Source organism: Argiope bruennichi, chromosome 6 (assembly GCF_947563725.1).
Source record: "Argiope bruennichi chromosome 6, qqArgBrue1.1, whole genome shotgun sequence".
Lineage (NCBI taxonomy): Eukaryota > Metazoa > Arthropoda > Arachnida > Araneae > Araneidae > Argiope > Argiope bruennichi.
Window position 1 is genome coordinate 67,660,241 of NC_079156.1, and position 18,117 is coordinate 67,678,357.

General features: G+C 27.9%; 1 protein-coding gene across 1 annotated transcript in view; it reads left to right on the forward strand.

The window, feature by feature from the left end:
* Positions 1-16,613, forward strand: part of LOC129972461 (harmonin-like) — a 120,553-nt gene extending 103,940 nt beyond the window's left edge. Inside the window, exons 9-14 of the mRNA XM_056086604.1 lie at positions 2,439-2,593; positions 6,216-6,700; positions 8,668-8,721; positions 11,761-11,837; positions 13,651-13,779; positions 14,454-16,613. Of these exons, the coding sequence (XP_055942579.1) occupies positions 2,439-2,593; positions 6,216-6,700; positions 8,668-8,721; positions 11,761-11,837; positions 13,651-13,779; positions 14,454-14,699 (1,146 nt within the window). The 3' untranslated portion in view covers positions 14,700-16,613. The remainder of the gene's footprint in view (positions 1-2,438; positions 2,594-6,215; positions 6,701-8,667; positions 8,722-11,760; positions 11,838-13,650; positions 13,780-14,453) is intronic.
* The last annotated feature ends 1,504 nt before the right edge of the window (positions 16,614-18,117 follow it).

The window sequence follows — 18,117 nt, forward strand, 5'->3', positions numbered from 1 at the left end:
TAAATTTCTATTGCGTTATTGATAGTAATTCTTCAAGGTTTTTTTCATTTAATTAGGCTTAGTTCCATTAGTGACTTCAGTCCTTCTGCAGATAATTACCCTCGCTGGGGTAATCTCTCTGACATGAGGATACAAGTAAAATCGCTGCAACCGATAAACATTTTATAATTCATAAAAATGTATTTTATTTTTTACAAACTTATTTATTGGCAATAACAACTTTTTAATCGACCTGCCTATTTTCCTTCCCCAGTTCAAACACCCTAAACATTTGCCTAATTGGACAATCCACTGCTATGGTTTGAGATCTAGAAGACTTGACAATTCGATCTGTTCTATTAATGTACCATCGAAATGTTAATAAAATGCAAGGTCTTTTTTTTAGTCGACATCTACATGCTGAAATTGCGGGTACGGTGAATTCCATGATCTACAAAGAAACTTTCGGAATTGGATTTCTTAATGTAGTTGAAATTTAATGGCAGAATTAATAATTGACATTGACTTATCATGTGTTACTTTATAAATATTAGCTGTTGCCTTGGATAGACTGGGATTGAAAATTATTGCTTTTCTTGATTACACAATAATTTATTTGATAGTGAAGATTGTTGCCTGGGTGAAATGACTCGAAGACACAGATTTGTCTTTTGTGGTTTATTGGTAACATCAACAACAAAAGGCTCGTGATTACGCCATAGTATTCAAGATTATATTGCGCCATAGAGTAGCAGGCTTAGAGAACTATACATAAAATTAGGCAGGGAGCCGAAATCACACTTCCCATAGTACATGAGTCAAATTCGCTTCTGCTGGAAAAGAAAATATATTAACATCAACAATGAAAACACGTAATATTTACATGATTGGCTGCTGGTTCCTCCCCGGAAGACCACTTGGTTAATTGAATTCTTAACAGAGTTATAATGTTGTTTTTTTCACATTTTAGATATACTTTATTTCATACCAAATTTCTAAGCTTTTAATTGAAAGAATTTTGTTTCTGCATTGTGTTCTAATTACCAGCTGAAAGAAAAAAGTACTTTAAGTAATTATTAATAAAATAATAATTAAATTTTTACAAAAGTTTGTGAATAAAAACTTGATTATGTAGATAACCGAATTTGAAGAAACGCAAATTTTCAATATAGTTGACATTTGATAGTGGGATCATTCATATTAAAATCAGATTTTTTTTCTTAGTTAATAAAGCAAAATCTTTGAAAATTCAAGAAAAAAAAATACAGTATGTGATTGTGAAGATTTTCAAACGTAAAATATATGTTATAAATAGATTTGCTAGAACTATATTTGCTTATTATTAATAGATTTTTGTAGGCGAACAATGAAGTTTTACAGTTTGTTCATAAAATACTACTGATAATAATTAAGATAAAAATTTATAAAATACACTTTCATTACCACGCCCTTAAGTTGAAAATATATATGTTGTTGTTTTTTAAATCTAAACTGTGGCTATAGATATTAAATTGTAAAATTGTGAATTTAGGTTACAATGAACGCAATAAGAAATAAAAATCTTAAGCATTCAATAAAAATTAAATGAACTGAAATAATATCATTGATGAAATTAAATTATTGGAAAATGAAGTCTCAATTTTCTTAGTATATTTAACAATCAATGATTTCATACCTTTACAAGTTTGTTTCGGCATGACTCATTGAATAAATAATAATTTAAATAACAATTTATAAAACTCACTTTTATTAGACTATCAGAAAGTTGAAAATATATGCATACGCTTTTGAAAAAAAAATCAAAATTTTGGAATAAATCGATATTTATAAGTGAATTTAATAATTATTATATTTAAAACTCGATATTAAATCTTAAAATTGCGAATTTAAGTCACAATTAATGCGATAAGAAACAAAACTCATAAGCATTCAATAAAAATTAAATGAATTAAAATAATATTATTTATGAAATTATGTTATTGGAGAATGAAGTCTCAATTTTCTTAGAATATTTAGCAATCAAGGCCTTATGCTTTTACGAATATGTTTCGGCATGATGCATTGAATAAATAATAATTTAATAAATATTAAAATAATAAAATAATAATAATAAATAAATAAAATTTTTAATAAAAAAAAAAATTTTTTTTTCTTTTTTAATACACTAATGACAACATAATTCATTGCGCAGATTAGTTTTTGTCTTCTGCAATTTTTTTATATTTTTTCCTTTTCCTCATAATTTTTTAATATCTGCTATTTTTATTATACAAATTAATCTTATTTATTAGATACTGTAGTTATTCAGGCTGTAATATTCTATATAGGATAAATGAATAACGAAATGCCTGCCACCGATATTGGATGTCGATCCCTGGAAATTGAAGCCCTCTCTGAAGTCTTAAAAAATAAAATATTCGTGTAAATAAAATTTTATTTGTAATTATTTTCTTTTTCAGGCTGTAGCTCGTATGAAATCAGCTAAAGACATTCGCTTGACCGTCAAGAAAGGGGCCGGAATCAGTCTGTTTCTTGACAACGGGTCCTCAAGTCAGCACTCCAACGGCAACAAGAACGAAGACACCATCTCGACCTCCCGAAGTCTGAGTGACGGGTAATTTACTTCTGTGAATTCACCGCAAGAAAAAGTATTCCGGAAAATTTTGGTTGAGGACTGGACACCAACATTTATTATCACATCAGTAGACTTGGCTTCAAAAGCCGTTAACTGAAGCCGTACTGTCCACTGAACTGATTAGCTATGCAGTTTTTCTTTTATTTTTTAGTGCTAAATTACTAGTTTTGCCTGTAATTTTAGTTTGCTTATGATAATTTCGGTTTCCACTCATACAATTGCTGGATGTAGAGTACTCGGCTGGGATATTATAGAATTATTAATATTATCATAATACATTTTCTGATTGAGCATAAATAAATGTTTTAAGCTTCAGAATTTTGGTTTATTATTTAATAATTGAATCAGTTTTTTTTTTTTTTTTTTTTTTTTTTTTTTTTTTACGATTAGGAATATATTGTAAATTGAAATGTCTCCATGCATTTTCTGTAAACTGTAAGTCAAATGTCGGAATAGCTTTAAAAAGTTACTGAAATTTTAATTTACATTAGATGTCACTAGATCACTTTTAGAAACGTATTTTCCGAACTTGCTATAGGTTTGTCGCTTTACTTTTGTTCTAAAAGCAACTTAACCCTTTAAAGGGCCATTTTTTTTTAGTCATATTATGTTAAAATATTTTTAGGATTGAAATTAGAATAAGAAAAGGAATTCATTTAGCTTCTTACATAAATTTAATTTGGTTAATTAATAATTAAGTGACAAAACAAGACACATCATTTTGTGTGAGATAAAGAACTGAAGCATCTTTCTGTCTTTCTAAAAAATTTGTCAGAACTTATGCCAACTTACATAATTTCATACAAAGATTGATAAATTTGGTGGGAAGCATACTTCTCACATGTCTTAGAAAGGTTAACAAAAAATTAAAGAATTCTCTTTTGAAATGCTGAAGCACTTTATAAAAGTCATCTATTGACTTGATTTGATTTCCATGAAAACATATTTATGTAAAAATTTAAAAAAACTTATTTGCATTAATTAATTTATTTTAGATGCTATTAGATGTAAAAATGTACTAAAAAATGTAAATTATTTCGCGATAGTTTTATTTTTAAATTAGATTACCATTACTAATGGGTATTTTGTACTTGTTAAATGTTTATTTTGGCTGAAAAATGAGACGAATTCTTACGAACTTTATGCAAATCATTAATTTTAAAATTTCGGATTTATATGGAAACATATTTGTGCCAAAAATTAAAAAGTCGTGTTATCATTTATTTTTAGCCTAATTGTTTGATTTTTAGACCGAAAAAAAAATGACTTTAAAAAAAATTCTACGACGTAATTAAAAGAGGAAAAAATTGCAAGAAAGTCAGATACTTTGCTAATATCTGTATATTTCCATTATATTTAGACACTTATTATTGATAAATATTGAGGGAAATTTTATATTGCATAGAGAGTATTAATTCAAAATAATTTGTAAGTGTATACGTTTTTTATAAATTTGATCATATGCTGTATAAAACAATAATATGCTAAAAAACTTAAGCACAAAACAATATATATTATTGAATTAATTTTGTTCTTTATAACTTAAAATAAAAGATCTACATATAATTTAAATGCAGAATCAGTTTTAAAGCAAATTATTATTTATATTTTAAATTAAAATTAAAATTTAGTTTCATATTTCAAAGTAAAATTCTTTGATTAAAATTTATATCATTTATAATACACAGCATATGCCCAGAAACGCATATAAAGCAACATATTTATAAACAAACTACAAAGGAAAAAAAATGTTAAAAAAAATTAACAGTTTTTATGAAATTAATATAAAAAAAACAAAGAAAAAATTTGTGAATTTGATTTTTTTGTTTTGTTTTAAGCCATTTTATTTAATGTAATACATTTATGATGGCTTCTTTTTTTGAAAATTTTCAACTGCAAATCAATAACATCACATATTTAACATAATATATTTATCTTTTGTAATCCTTTTACGTAAGTGTGTTATTTCTTGAGAGCAATCTTGAGTAGATAAATTTTGATAAGCATTGAAACGAAGTAATTAATGCGGCAGCGTCTACAAACCAATTAGAAAAGGCACAGCGTTCCTCTGCGATGCGTCAGTTTCAGTTGCATTTGTAAGTAGTTAGAGAATTTTTTTTATGTTTTTGCACATAGTAGTTAGCTGACTGCACGCTGGTTAGTTAGCATGTTATTTGCTTGCATGCCTTTTGCTTGGGTGTAGATTTTCATCACAAGATGCTGCATTCATTTTTATTTTATTAAAATTAGTTTAAGTAACATAGCAAAGATAAAATTAAGTAACATAGCATATAAGGAGCATAGTATTTAATATAAACCAACCCTGAAGTCAGGTTCTTTGTATAGAAGTAACAGCACCACCAACCACACACTGAAAATAAATGTACTAATCATATAAACAATTTAAGCGATTTTGAAATAAAAGTTGTACATAAATTTAATAATTAAGAGTTATAGTTTTTTTTCATTGAATGTGTTGAAATTTATAAATTTTTTTTAAAAGTAAAGTAAAAATTTTAAAAAATATTTTTCCATTCTAAATTTTATTTTTAATATATTTCTGTATAACATTATAAACTAGAAAATTTTCGTAAGAAGTTTTTAATCTTATTTTACAGATATTGGCTACATTCTGACTTTCTTTACTTTTTTTTTCTTGCAGCTATGGGTGAAAACATTAAAATTTCTTTTGATAAATGATTTAAAAAGTGATGGAAATATTTTAAAATAAATATTTATAGACACTATTATTTAAAACAATGAAAAAAAATGCTTTAAATTATAGGAAAATTATGAAAAATTGCTGGCTATACTTCAAATAGAATAAGCAGTTGCATTTGAAAGATTTCTAATTGATAGTAACTTTAACTTTTACAGATTACTTATATGATACACTTAAATTAAAATCATACTAGTGACAGGAAAAATAAAAAATAGGAATTATTTTGAATTAAATGTTGCTATTTTTTTATATTGTCACTTTCATTTTGTAAACAAAAATAAATGAATCTATTTTTTAATATTAACATACTTTAACCAATCACATTTGCAGTAAATATAGTGTTATAATATGTTTTTAATAAAGTTAGTGAAATTAGCTATAAAAGACACATAGAACAAAAGATAAATTGAAGTCGATTAGTCATAAAAGAATTAAAAATTGTCTCCGTAAACTATTTTGAAATGCTTAATTTATATTCTATTTAAAGAAATTCTTTTTATATGAGCTTCATTATATATATTAGGAATTCTATTGTAATTTTTTATATTGAATTCACAAAATGCTCATTTTTAGTTAACCAATACCTTTACAATAATAAAGAAAAACTTAAAAACATTCCCTACATTTAAAAAAAAAAAAATTGATATTTTTTCTTTCAAATGTCGGCATGAAATGCTTGAAAAAAAATAGCAACTGGTCTCACATCAGAAATTACTTTTACACCAAACTATTATCTTAATTTCTTTGCTACAACTTTCCTATCCTTCTGTTTTCAGCCACAAATGCCCATCTTCACATACACTTTAATATATAATATTTATAATTTATCACTTCTCAGTCATCCCATACATGCTCACTTGTACTTTCTTTTTCCTTCAGCCTTTCAGCCACGCTGAAGGACCATGATTTCTCCGGCAGTTGTTCTTCTAAGTCCGAGCGCAGCTCCTTCCAAAGTAGCGTTTCCAGTGATTCCGAGAAGGATTATTCCATTTCCGAGGAAAGTGCATTCGAAGCGGTGTCCAAAAAGAGCAGGTGGCCACCTCCCCCTCCAAAAAAGAGCCCATCTCCACCCATAGAGGATGATCCAGCCTGGCTACTAGAAGAGAAAAGAATGATCGAGGAGGATAGGAGGAAGTTAGAGGAAGAAAAGAGAAGATTGGAAGAAGAAAAAAGGAAGTTGGAATTGGAGAAGTCCTCTTCCGCCTCCACATCATCGTCCTCTCAGCCGACTTCTTTAGAGGACAGCTCTATTAAAGACAACAGCTTCTTGAATGAGTTGCAGAAAGTTGCAGCTAGAATGAACACAAAAGAGTGCAGAATCTTTGATGAACCTAGAAATGGATCTATTAAACCAAACAAACCTGGTTGGTAGATTTGTGCATTCTTTTATCTCTTTAAATTGTAATTGTAATTACAATTTCATACCCTAATTAAAATGAATTTTCAAATTTTATTTAATTTTTGCATTAATAAAAGTTATATTTATTTGCTAATTTGAATTGTTGAATGAATTAACTGTTTCAAGGCTACATGTGAATAACTGGACATGCTTCAGGATTTAAATAATTGTCAGAAAATGCAATATATCTTCTAGACTGCTTAAATCTAAGGAAAAAACATACTGGTCCTTTACAATAAATTTGAAAAATGAGCTTGCAAGATTGACGTATTGCCCATTGCTAGAAGATCCCTCATAGTTAAGTTTGATCCCCGACGAGGTTTGATGTATCCTGTTTTATCATAAGAAGTTTAAAAGCTTTCCAGTTAGTCAAAAAAAAAAAAGCTTTATTTAAGACTTCCATTTTTAACCCCTTGACATGTCTGGATAGGACGTAGTATTACTTAATTTTTAGTATTTAAAACTACAATCAAACAGAGGTATTAATTTAGGATTTAAAATATAAAAATCACTTGGAAATTCTTCAATATTTTAAGTGTTCTTTGTTTATCATACAGAATGGAGTAATAATAAATGTCCCAAATAGAATGCGACATCAAATTAGAAGGGTAAATTCATTCTTAAGTCAAGGAATTAAATGAGAATAATTGATATTCATATCATAATCAAGAGACCATAACGTAATATTTTATCTTACTTTACAAAGCTTTATGTCATATTATGAAAAAATGCATAGCTAATAAAAGATTTCTCATCCGAAAAAATAATGGAGATTAATATTTCCAATCTTTTGTTTAAAGCCTTGACTCTACAGTGACTCAAATTATAGAGGGAAATGCAAATTCAGAAAATTTCGAATTTATACTTGTGGAAATGAGATATAATATTAAAAAAAGAAAGGTTAAATCACATTGAATCATTTCATGTAGTCACAAAATTCACAATAAACAACAAAATAAAATCTGAGTGTAAATTTTAAATTCATATCTTTAGTTTCATCGTAGATCAAAATTGAGAGTATAATTAAAAGCAGAGATTGTAGACTCATAGCATTTGATACCATCGTAGATCAAATAATGCTGTTCTATATAAGTTCAGAATATAGAATTTAGAGGAGAAGCTCGAGAATCATACTGTTTGAACAACTGCGAATCAAAACTGTGTCAAAGTGCTTGGATAATCACATTTTGATTTTTAAACCAAAAACATGATTTCTGATATTTGATTCGAAATTGTGCTAATGTGTCATTGCTTGCTAAATGTGTCATTGAAAGATTTTTATTTTTGAATTAAAGGCAGGGAATAAATTAAAGGCAGGGAGTAATTTAAACTAAAAGAGAGCTTGTATTGCAAGAATTTTTCTCTATAAATTTCTCTATTATCCATTGTAAACAACAAAATATTTACTTTCTTCTAGTGACATATATTCGAATTACTAAAACAAACGAAAAAATAAAAAACAATATCTTTAAAACATAATAATCTTAATATCTTTAACATTATCTTTCTTATCTTTAAAATTAGGCAATTTAAAACTTCATCACATGATTTCCGAATTACTTAAAAGCCAGACTTTTGCAGTTTACAGTTTCAAAGCTTAAATGAAAAATAAAACTTCATTTTTCATTTAACTTTATTTTTATATTGGAAAGAAATTTTATTTGGAATTTCAATTTTATGTTTTAAGTAAAACCTTAAATTTAGATTTTTTTTCTATTATAGAAAAGAAATAATAATCTTTATAAAATTCTTGAGAGGAAAAAAGTCTTAGAAAACTTATTAAATGTTAATTTGCTCTTTCATAGTAACAATTTAGTATTAAAATCTGAATTAGAACTTTTTCCATTATGATTATTATTTTAGAAATTTTCGTTATTTCAAAAAAAAAAAAAAAAAAAAAGTGCAGCTATTAATATTTTTTTCCTTTTCCAGAAGTTTTGAAAGGCAAAAAAGGCAAAGAAGATGCAATTAAGCGAATGCAACATGGTATTTAGTTTTATTTTGCTTATATTTTAATTCTTATTCTTTAAATATTACATACTTTAAAGCATTGAGATGTTGTTATTCTTTTAGAAACAAATCTCATATAAAATTATTTACTAATTACTTTAATTGAAATGATATTTAGATGTATTTAAATTATAACGGTATAGGTCCCATATTCTTTATTTTCCAAAAATGTATGCACCACAGTAGATACTGTGTTTTTCGAGGACAAAAGTGTTAAAATATTAATATTTTACGACCTCTTGAACTTAAATTTAACAAAGGAATTAAAGCCATTGAATTGAATTTATGCATTTTGCAGTTTTAAACTTTTTTTTGTAATAGTGATTTATCCCATTGTAACTTTAGCCCAGCCACATATTTAACAAATTGAAAATTCTTATATCCAATGTTACACCATAAATCAAATATAGACAGAACAATTTATCATTATTTAACTATAATTGTTTTGATATTTATTCATTAATGATAGTTAATTTTCTGTTTAACAATATTAAATAAGGAACAACAAATGTATAAAAATGGTGACATAACGGATCCATGGAGTAAAGCCATATTTTGTAAAACTGATAACTTCATATATAATAGTCTTTAAAAATATCTAGATCTGCAGTTAAAAAAAAAGTATGCAAGAGTCAATTTTTTTTAACTGGAACTTTTATTTTAACTTTAACTTTTTATTGATCATGTGGGGATCAATATTATATAAGAATGTGATATATATATATGTTGGAAAATAAATACTAATCTGAAACATCAATAAATGATAATTAAAAAACTAAACAATTATTATTTAGAAATTTTTAATATACTTAAATGAAAATTCGGTTATAAATTATTTCATATTATAAATGCTAAATATTTTAAACGAAAAAGTATCTTGTATAATTTCGCAATCCTTATATTTTTCTGAGTCATTCAGCTTATGAAAGCTAACTGTAGCCTAAGAATTCCTTTTCTTTAGGCATTAAGAAATCCATAAAGGAACATAAGCAATAATAAACCATAAGTATATATCACTTTCGCAAAATTTAGGGAATATTTCAAAATTATTAAAAAAGGAAAAAGAATCTGATTTTTTAAAATTTAATAAGAATGTGAACAACAAGTCTATGAAAATTGTTGGATTATGCAAATGAATGCAAACAAACTAAATAATCGTTATTAATTAGCATGTGACATTTTGATGGTAGAGAACATACATATATCAAAATGGACGCGAGAGCCATACATTGATTGCTCAATATGCTACTATACAATGAGTGATTAGTTAATTGACTGTTCATAATGTAAGTACTTCACACATTCATTGTTCAGCACGGTAATTGATTGGTCATTTTTGAGTCTGTCATCCAGGACTGTCGAAACACACTGAAAGCGATGAAGCATGGAAAGAATCAAAATTATATAACAGAATATTCTTGTGTTATTAGCAACTTTTGCACTACCACAACTTCCAACTTAAGAAGTTTTGGGAGAAGCCTTCGGTGGTTTATTTACCCAGTGCACAATCGAACAATTTTCATCTATTTTTTTCGCTTCATATTAATCTTGAAATATCGTTTAAATTATGTAAACAGCATATTTTATTTTACTTTGCATTTCTGGCATAGTCTACATCTATGCTTACTGCAAAGAGTAAAAAAAAAGTATTTGTATTTGTAGATTATTTATCAGAAATATAATGCTTGATAACATTTACTTTTGTCTTATTAATTTTATTATTTCTTTCAAACAATTGTCATTAAAACAAGGAAATCTTTAACATCATAATTATCTTGATAAATGGATATAAAGATTCCGAAGATAAAGGATGTTCTCATTTGATATTTCTTTGAAATATAAAATTCTCCAAAATTCAGCGAACACAAGAAATTGTAGGATCTCATTTTTTTTCAAACCTGTGTCTCACATGTTTCTGCAAACTGCAAAAAAAAGGGGGGGGGGAAGATGCATTCGATTGATGAAGGCCGAATAAAAGAAATATCTTAAAAGATATTCTAAAATATCTTTAATAGATTTGTTTCCGGTTCATCAGTTTTTTTTGTTTTTTTTGGCTGTCAGTGAATTAATATATAAATCCGATTTAAGAAAAATGTTAGTCTAATTTATGACTTCTTAATGAAGAAAAGTTATCTAAAAGCAGAAATATTAACAAAAAAAATTAAGTCACTTGTAATATTTCTATTGAGTAAAAGTGAATCCACCCACCCTTCAAAATAAATTTATCTTTCCTGCTTTATATTTGAAGGAAATGAAAACTGTCTCTTGTTTACATTTCAGGTATATTCCGGAAAATTTATGCATAAAAAGGATACTGAAATTTTATAAGCATGAAACTATCTTGTTTGACTTCAATTTATATAAAATTCCATGTATGAAGAGCTCTAATACCAAGCACATGATTATATTTTTTTAGTTTATAATTTTTTAAACGTGAACTTTCAAATTAATTTATTGTTTTGTTTAATATCGATTTTCAAATAATTGCAATAATCAACAATGCACACTTTTTTTGTTGTGCTAGGATTTTGAAAAGCAGTTTCGTACAGACAATATTTTTATTAAAGATACTAATATGTTACAACCTTTATTCATCAAATTTTACTTTCATTTCATTTTACTGTAAAATATAATTTCTGAATATGCGAAATACTTGCATTTTTAACGGCTCTAGCAGATATGTTTAAATATGAAACTTTTCAGACAAACTTTAACCTATAAAAGCTACAGTTTTCTGCAATTTAATAATAGTTTATTTAGAAATTTTCATATAACTATATATGGGCAAGTATTATTATTTACAAAATGCTACAGAGCTTTATAAATTAGTTAACAATACTTCAACATTTATTTTATCAAAATAAAACCGTTTCAAAATTTGTTAAATATATTGTATATTTCACAAATCAGACGCACATATATATTTCACAAATCAGACATGCATATATTTTGAACAAGTTATTATTTTAAAAATCTTATTGTTCTCTAAAATTTAATTTGATGTTTTTTTATTAGAAATGCTAATGGAAGAATTTAGAGAAGCTCATCGTAAAATGTTTGGTCAACACTCCCTCGGTATTATGGAAGAGAATGTAAGTTAAATCTTTATTAATAATAAAGATGAATGTCTGTTTGTGTTTGTGTGTGTATGGATGTGTGCAAGTGTGCATTGGCGCTCTATGGGGCTTTTGACTTTAAACTATCCAACTTTGTAAAAAAACTGAAAAAGTGCACTTCGGAGCAATTTTTTAAAATTTTTTAACTAATTAAAAATTTAGCAAAATTCTGACGTTTTTCGAAGTCAGCTAAAAAAAATACAAGGAAAAGCTAATTTTTACATCATTTTTAAATTTAAAAAAAATCTTTACAATATGCCAATTTTTTGCCATATAATTTATTTCTTATTTTTAATTATTATTTAAAAAATGTTAAAATATTTACAACAATATATGCCATTATTGAAATAAAATTCAAATAGTTTTCATCGTTCATATTTTATCCTGGTTGTTTTTTTTAAATCGTTTTTACTGAACAGAATATAAAGACCCAACTTTTTACTAATATTCTCTACCAATATTAAAAATGAAAGTGTGTATGTGTGTAACTATTGACGCTCTGAAGCTAGTTTGTTTGATTTAAATACACCAAACTTGGCACATATTTTTAGAATGGAAATATTCACTTCGGTGCGATTTCTTTTTAGAATTCTAATTAAAATTTTAATTGATTAAAAATTAAGCGAATAATTTTACCTCACTATAATTTCTGAAAATATTGCTGAAAAAATAAATTTTACATCGTTTCAAAATTTTAAAAATCGTCTTTATAATGATATCAATTTAAGAGTCGTGAAAGTTTTTTTGCTAAGTTTCGGCAATTTAAAAAATAAAAATTTTAAAAAATTTAATAAATTTCAACAGAAGATTATATAGTTGTTTTCATATTCAAACCAGTTTCATTGTTTCACCAAATATTTAATTGCGTGATTTTCTTCCAGCGTTGAAAGCCAAAGAAGAAATATTCTGTTTACAACACAAATAAAAAAGCGAGAAGTAGGTAGAGCGTTGGATTCGCGTCCCTTAGGTTGTGAGTTCAAACCCCGCCGGCCCCAAGATTTCCCGCGTGTTTGGTGGCTGACACGCGTAAAATCTGTCGTAGTCACAAAGTCCTCCATGTCGAGAGTAATACCACTGGGGGTACTGGATCAGGGGTGATCGTTCTCTGATTCAGGTCTAAATTACGATCTGTAAATGAAGTCCGCCCCGTAAAAAGGGTTGTGACGTGTGTGTAGCTAAAGTAGTTCTCTTGGCCCTAGAAGGCTCTACTTTAGAAACAAAAGGCGCTCCCCCTCAGGCCTAAATCGGCTGTCTTCGAACAGCGGGCTTGTCCATGTTAAGTGCCATAAGAAACAACAACATAAAAAAGTGGCGTTACATTACAGCGAAATTTAAAAGGAAGGTGAACCAGGGAGATTCAATAGCGCCATGAAATTATGCAACTGTTCATTAAAAAGGTTGATTTACGTAATAAACAGAATGTAAGTAACACAATTAAAATAATGAGTCCTTAATATTTGTCGATTTCGCGAAATCTTAGATCTAAACGATTTATTTAAATTAAACGATAGTCCAGCCAGCTGGTCGCCAGAGGCGATTCATTTTAAAAAATTTATGCAGGCAAATAAATAATTATCTAATTTTGCGAAAAGTGTAGCAAATTCATATTATTTACATTAAATAATATTGTTTATATTATATATATTCATGTTTTTACGCTTTTTTCATTATATAAAGTATCAGATATTTCAAAACAGTATTCATTAAGTAATAATTTTCATAAGTCATTCCAAGAAAATTCTTTATCATACTGTATTTCTAAATAATTTTTTTATTCAACATTTTGCAGGGCCAAGCCAAAGAAGAAGAGGGTTCGAAGACAGCAAGTACAGATACATCTAAAATATTAATTAAGGCCAAAGCAAAACCTCCCCCACCACCTCCCAAAAATGTAGAGAATAATAAAGAGTGCCAAAAGGTAAGCAAAATTGAATGATTACTGGATTTTTTCATTGTTATATTCGAGATCATTTTCCCTTTTTAAATAAAAATTTACGATATTATAATAGAAAAAATTTAATACATTTATTAATTTTCATTAAAATGTGCATGAAGCGGTAGACTCTTCATCGATATTTTTTCCCTAGAAACATAGAAATATCTTTTCTGAGGATCCTTTTCATAAAATAAATCTAAATTGTGAAATTACTGCAATTTTTTGAAACTTTTAAAAACTTTTTTCTCAATTAAACTGTTTGCTTACCAATCCTTTCACAAACTAATAAATTGAACTAAAATTTTATATCGTTATCAGGTAGATATCAGATAGCTTTAGTCGAAAATACCAATATTAACTACAACTGTTTTCCCTCATACTTTTTCACTGCTTTAGTAATTACTCTCCATTGCGCTTTATATTTCCTTATGTTAAAAAAATTACATAAATTAATTCATAGCAATACTTTGAAAGTTGTGGTAAATCAAAAGTCATATTCCCACAACTTCCAGAATCCATTTCAAGTCTAGTTTGAAACTAATTACAACATAAGATTTTTTAAACATCTAAAGCAACTCTATTGATCTAATTGTTTTGAAACTTAAGAATATTAATCTACATATAATTATTAAATAAATACATCACTTTCATTTCAGATTACAGTCAATGGTCAAGTGCCAGGTCTCCAAAGTCAAACAATTCCAAGACCTGAGAAACCAACACCCCCTGTCGAGAAGGCACCAGCAAAAGAAACCCCTAAACCTCCCACACAACCACCAAGCAATGGCGTTAAAGTCACAGTTACAGGAAGTCGATCCCTCGAGAGCAGTTGTTCCGTTGCTGCCGCTAAAACCAAGACTGGAGCTCTGGTGGAAGTTACTCCTTGGACGACGAGACTCTAAGGAGTCAATTCCTCTCTAGTACATGTTTGACCTAATATTTACTCTAGTACACATAAGCAAGGGAACAAATATTTGTGTCAGATTAAGTATTCGACCTAAAAGAAAATCATGTTTCTTCAGTTTCTTTTGTTGCTTCAGTCGTGGTCATTGGAAGTGGATTTCAATTTGAACACCAGATCAAGGTTTAAGAAATGATGATACAATTTTAACAAGATAGTCTAAAGAATGAACTGAAACATATGGAGCAAATTTATCCACTTTTATTATTATTTTATCAAATGAATAATATATCAAAATGTATATTTTGAGGGTAGGATTTTAAATATATGAATCCATCTGATTTACAATTCATGATCTGTGAATTCCCGATTAGGGAAAAAAAAAAGTTTTAGAAGTAAAATTTTTTAAGAATTGCTTTTTAATCATAAAGGAGGTCTTTTGCAGTCGAAGTTTTAACCCTTTATATAGCAATAACAGATTAAAAATTGTATTTTGCATTAATTAAATATATAGAAAAAGTAAATACAACATTTTATATGTTACTGATATGATTTTTCTGCTCAAACTAGCTCGATTAATACGACAATGGCATACTTCAGTTCATGGTGTTCATTTCATAACGTTCCCTTATGTTAATCAAAGACGTTAATCTAAGAGAATTAAATATAAGGGGAGAGAGCAAAGACTTAAGGAAAAAGGAAAAAATGTCATTAATATGAATTCTGTAAAAAGTTTTCATCACTGATATTTTTACAGATTTATTTTCTCTTTTTAAACCAAATATGACGTGGAGTAGGAGCGAAAAAATACTGTGCTCTGCGTGCCATTACCCCCAATCAAAAACAAGAGGTAGTTGTTTGCATGAAAATATGGCCAATAAAAAAACCATAAAACAACAACAACCACTATCCCTTCAGTTGTCGCTTCAAAGGATTTGGTAATTTTTTTTCTTTTGTCATCATCTTATATCATAAAATGGTGCAACTATCAATTAATTTTAACAGGTGGGGTTTTACAAATGATACCAAGATTGTCAGAATTTGGATATCTTTTTAAAGTAGGATTATTAATAGTGATTCTCACAATGCCAGCCGCTAAGAGACGACATTAGTGCATTTATTTCCTGTTTTTAAACTAAATAGGGTAGAAAGTGAAAAAAATTATGCTCTGTGCGCCATTTTTCCTTGTTGAAGCCACTGTCTCCATTTATTGTTTTTATTCTTTTTAAATCTTTTTGCATTATAAAAAGATGCTATCATCAGCTATAGAAACAATTTCAGATGTGTTTTAAAAATGACTCATACTCTCTTAAAAAATACCTTGATAAAAAACTGTAAATAGAATTTTACTGTACAAACTTTTTTGTTGAATTCTACAACACTTCCTTTTATAGTCACGTATGGCGAAGAGCTGTTTGGAAACTGAATTCATTGTAACATTGATCATATTTCATTATTTCATGTGGTTTGTGCCGTCCAGGGGGATGAAAAGTTATTTTTCTGTATGATTCTATAGCTTCTGTGTCTTACTGGATCAAAAATTCTTGCATGATTCACATTAAATTAAATTGAAAGTTTGGGTCTTCGAGTTTTTACGATTTGTATATGGAGATCGAATTCATCCATTTTATGCATCCATTATTTCAAATTTTGATGAATAAATATCTAGTATAAATTTAGATACTAGATTATTGTATCATTATAGATACAGTAGGTATGGTACTTATTACATAGTGTACATAATTTCTAGTGTGTTGATTTTCCCAAATGCTTTGTTTTTCGAACGTATGAACATTCTTTTGAACAGTCGTTGCTGAATGTAATTGCTATAGATGTACGTTAACCATATACGTTTGTAAATCTTTTGGATTAAGAGTTGAATGTATTATTTTATGTGCTGATGAATTCATAATAAAGATATCCTTAAAAGACTCGAGATTTTTGTTTTATATTAAAGTTTTGTATTACATCAAGAACATTCAACCAATTGCACCAACTATCTCATTTTTTATAACCTGAATTAAGATATTAAAAATATTGAAAAGAACAGACCAATTGCTCACAAATAGAAATTTGTATATTTTTTTGAATGAGTATTGTATTATTTCATTTCAAAATTGCTTCATTTTTTTAATCATGAGTTACATTAATATACAGTGGCTCAAAAAATTGAGAGTACACCTTACTTTTAATTGATAAATCCAACTTTCAACATATATAACACATTACCGGGAAGTGCAGACATGTTTTTATTTTTACGCATAACAAATGGTTTAATTTAGAGTAAAAATAAAGAAAAACCAACGAAAAATTTCTAAATTGAAAATTTTCAGAAGCATTTTAAATAAACATACGCAGAATTTTGCCTCAAAAAATTGAGAATACACCAATGAAATTTTTGCAATATCACGCATAGAAATAAAGTGTCAATATTAAACTGCATGTCTTTTGGCTCTTATAATGGCCTCTAAACGTCATGGTACCGATTTGACCAATTTTTGGTGGTATTTGCATATATTTTACCCCATTCTTCTTGCACACTTGTTTTAAATGAGTTTTGTTTCTAATTTTGTGTTTTTGAACCACTTTTTCGGGTATGACCCACGAATATTCAATTCCATTGATGTCGGGGTACTGTGGTGGTGTGTGTAACTGCAATGAAAAAGACACCATATTTTGAAGTTACGTGTATTCTGTTTGGGGTCGTTGTCTTACTGGAAAATGAAATTTCCATCTAAACCCAAATTTTTAGCACTTTCCTTTAGATTGCTGCGAAGTATATCCAAGTAAACCGTATCATTTATAATGCCATCTATAAAAATTAAATTTCCTACCCCGGATGTAGCCATGTAACCTCAAATCATTACGGAGTCAACATCATGTTCAACTGTAGGACGTAAATTTTTTGGATACAAAGCAGTATTACGCTTTCTCCATACAGTAAGATGGTTGTCACTGCCAAAAATGTTGAGGTTTCTTTCATTACTAAATATAGATTTCTTCCAAAGGTTATTGGTCTTCAATTGATGAGTGTTTTCAAACTTCAAATGCTTTTTCTGAATTTGCAAGCTGATGAACGGTTTCTCTTTAACAATGATACTTTTATATCCAGCTTGCTTAATGGCATTTAGCACAGTTTCAGCACTTACACTTCTGCCTATGATTTGAAAAGTTTCTGCAACATGTTGGATGAACCATATGGTAGCAGCAATCTAAAGGAAAGTGTTAAAAATTTGGGGTTAGATGGAAATTCCATTTTCCAGCAGGACAACGACCACAAACAAAATGCACGTAAATTCAAAATATGATGTATTTTTCATTGTAAGCAACCGTTACACACACCACCACAGTACCCTGACATCAATGTCATTGAATATTCGTGGGCCATACTCGAAAAAGTGGTTCAAAAATACAAAATT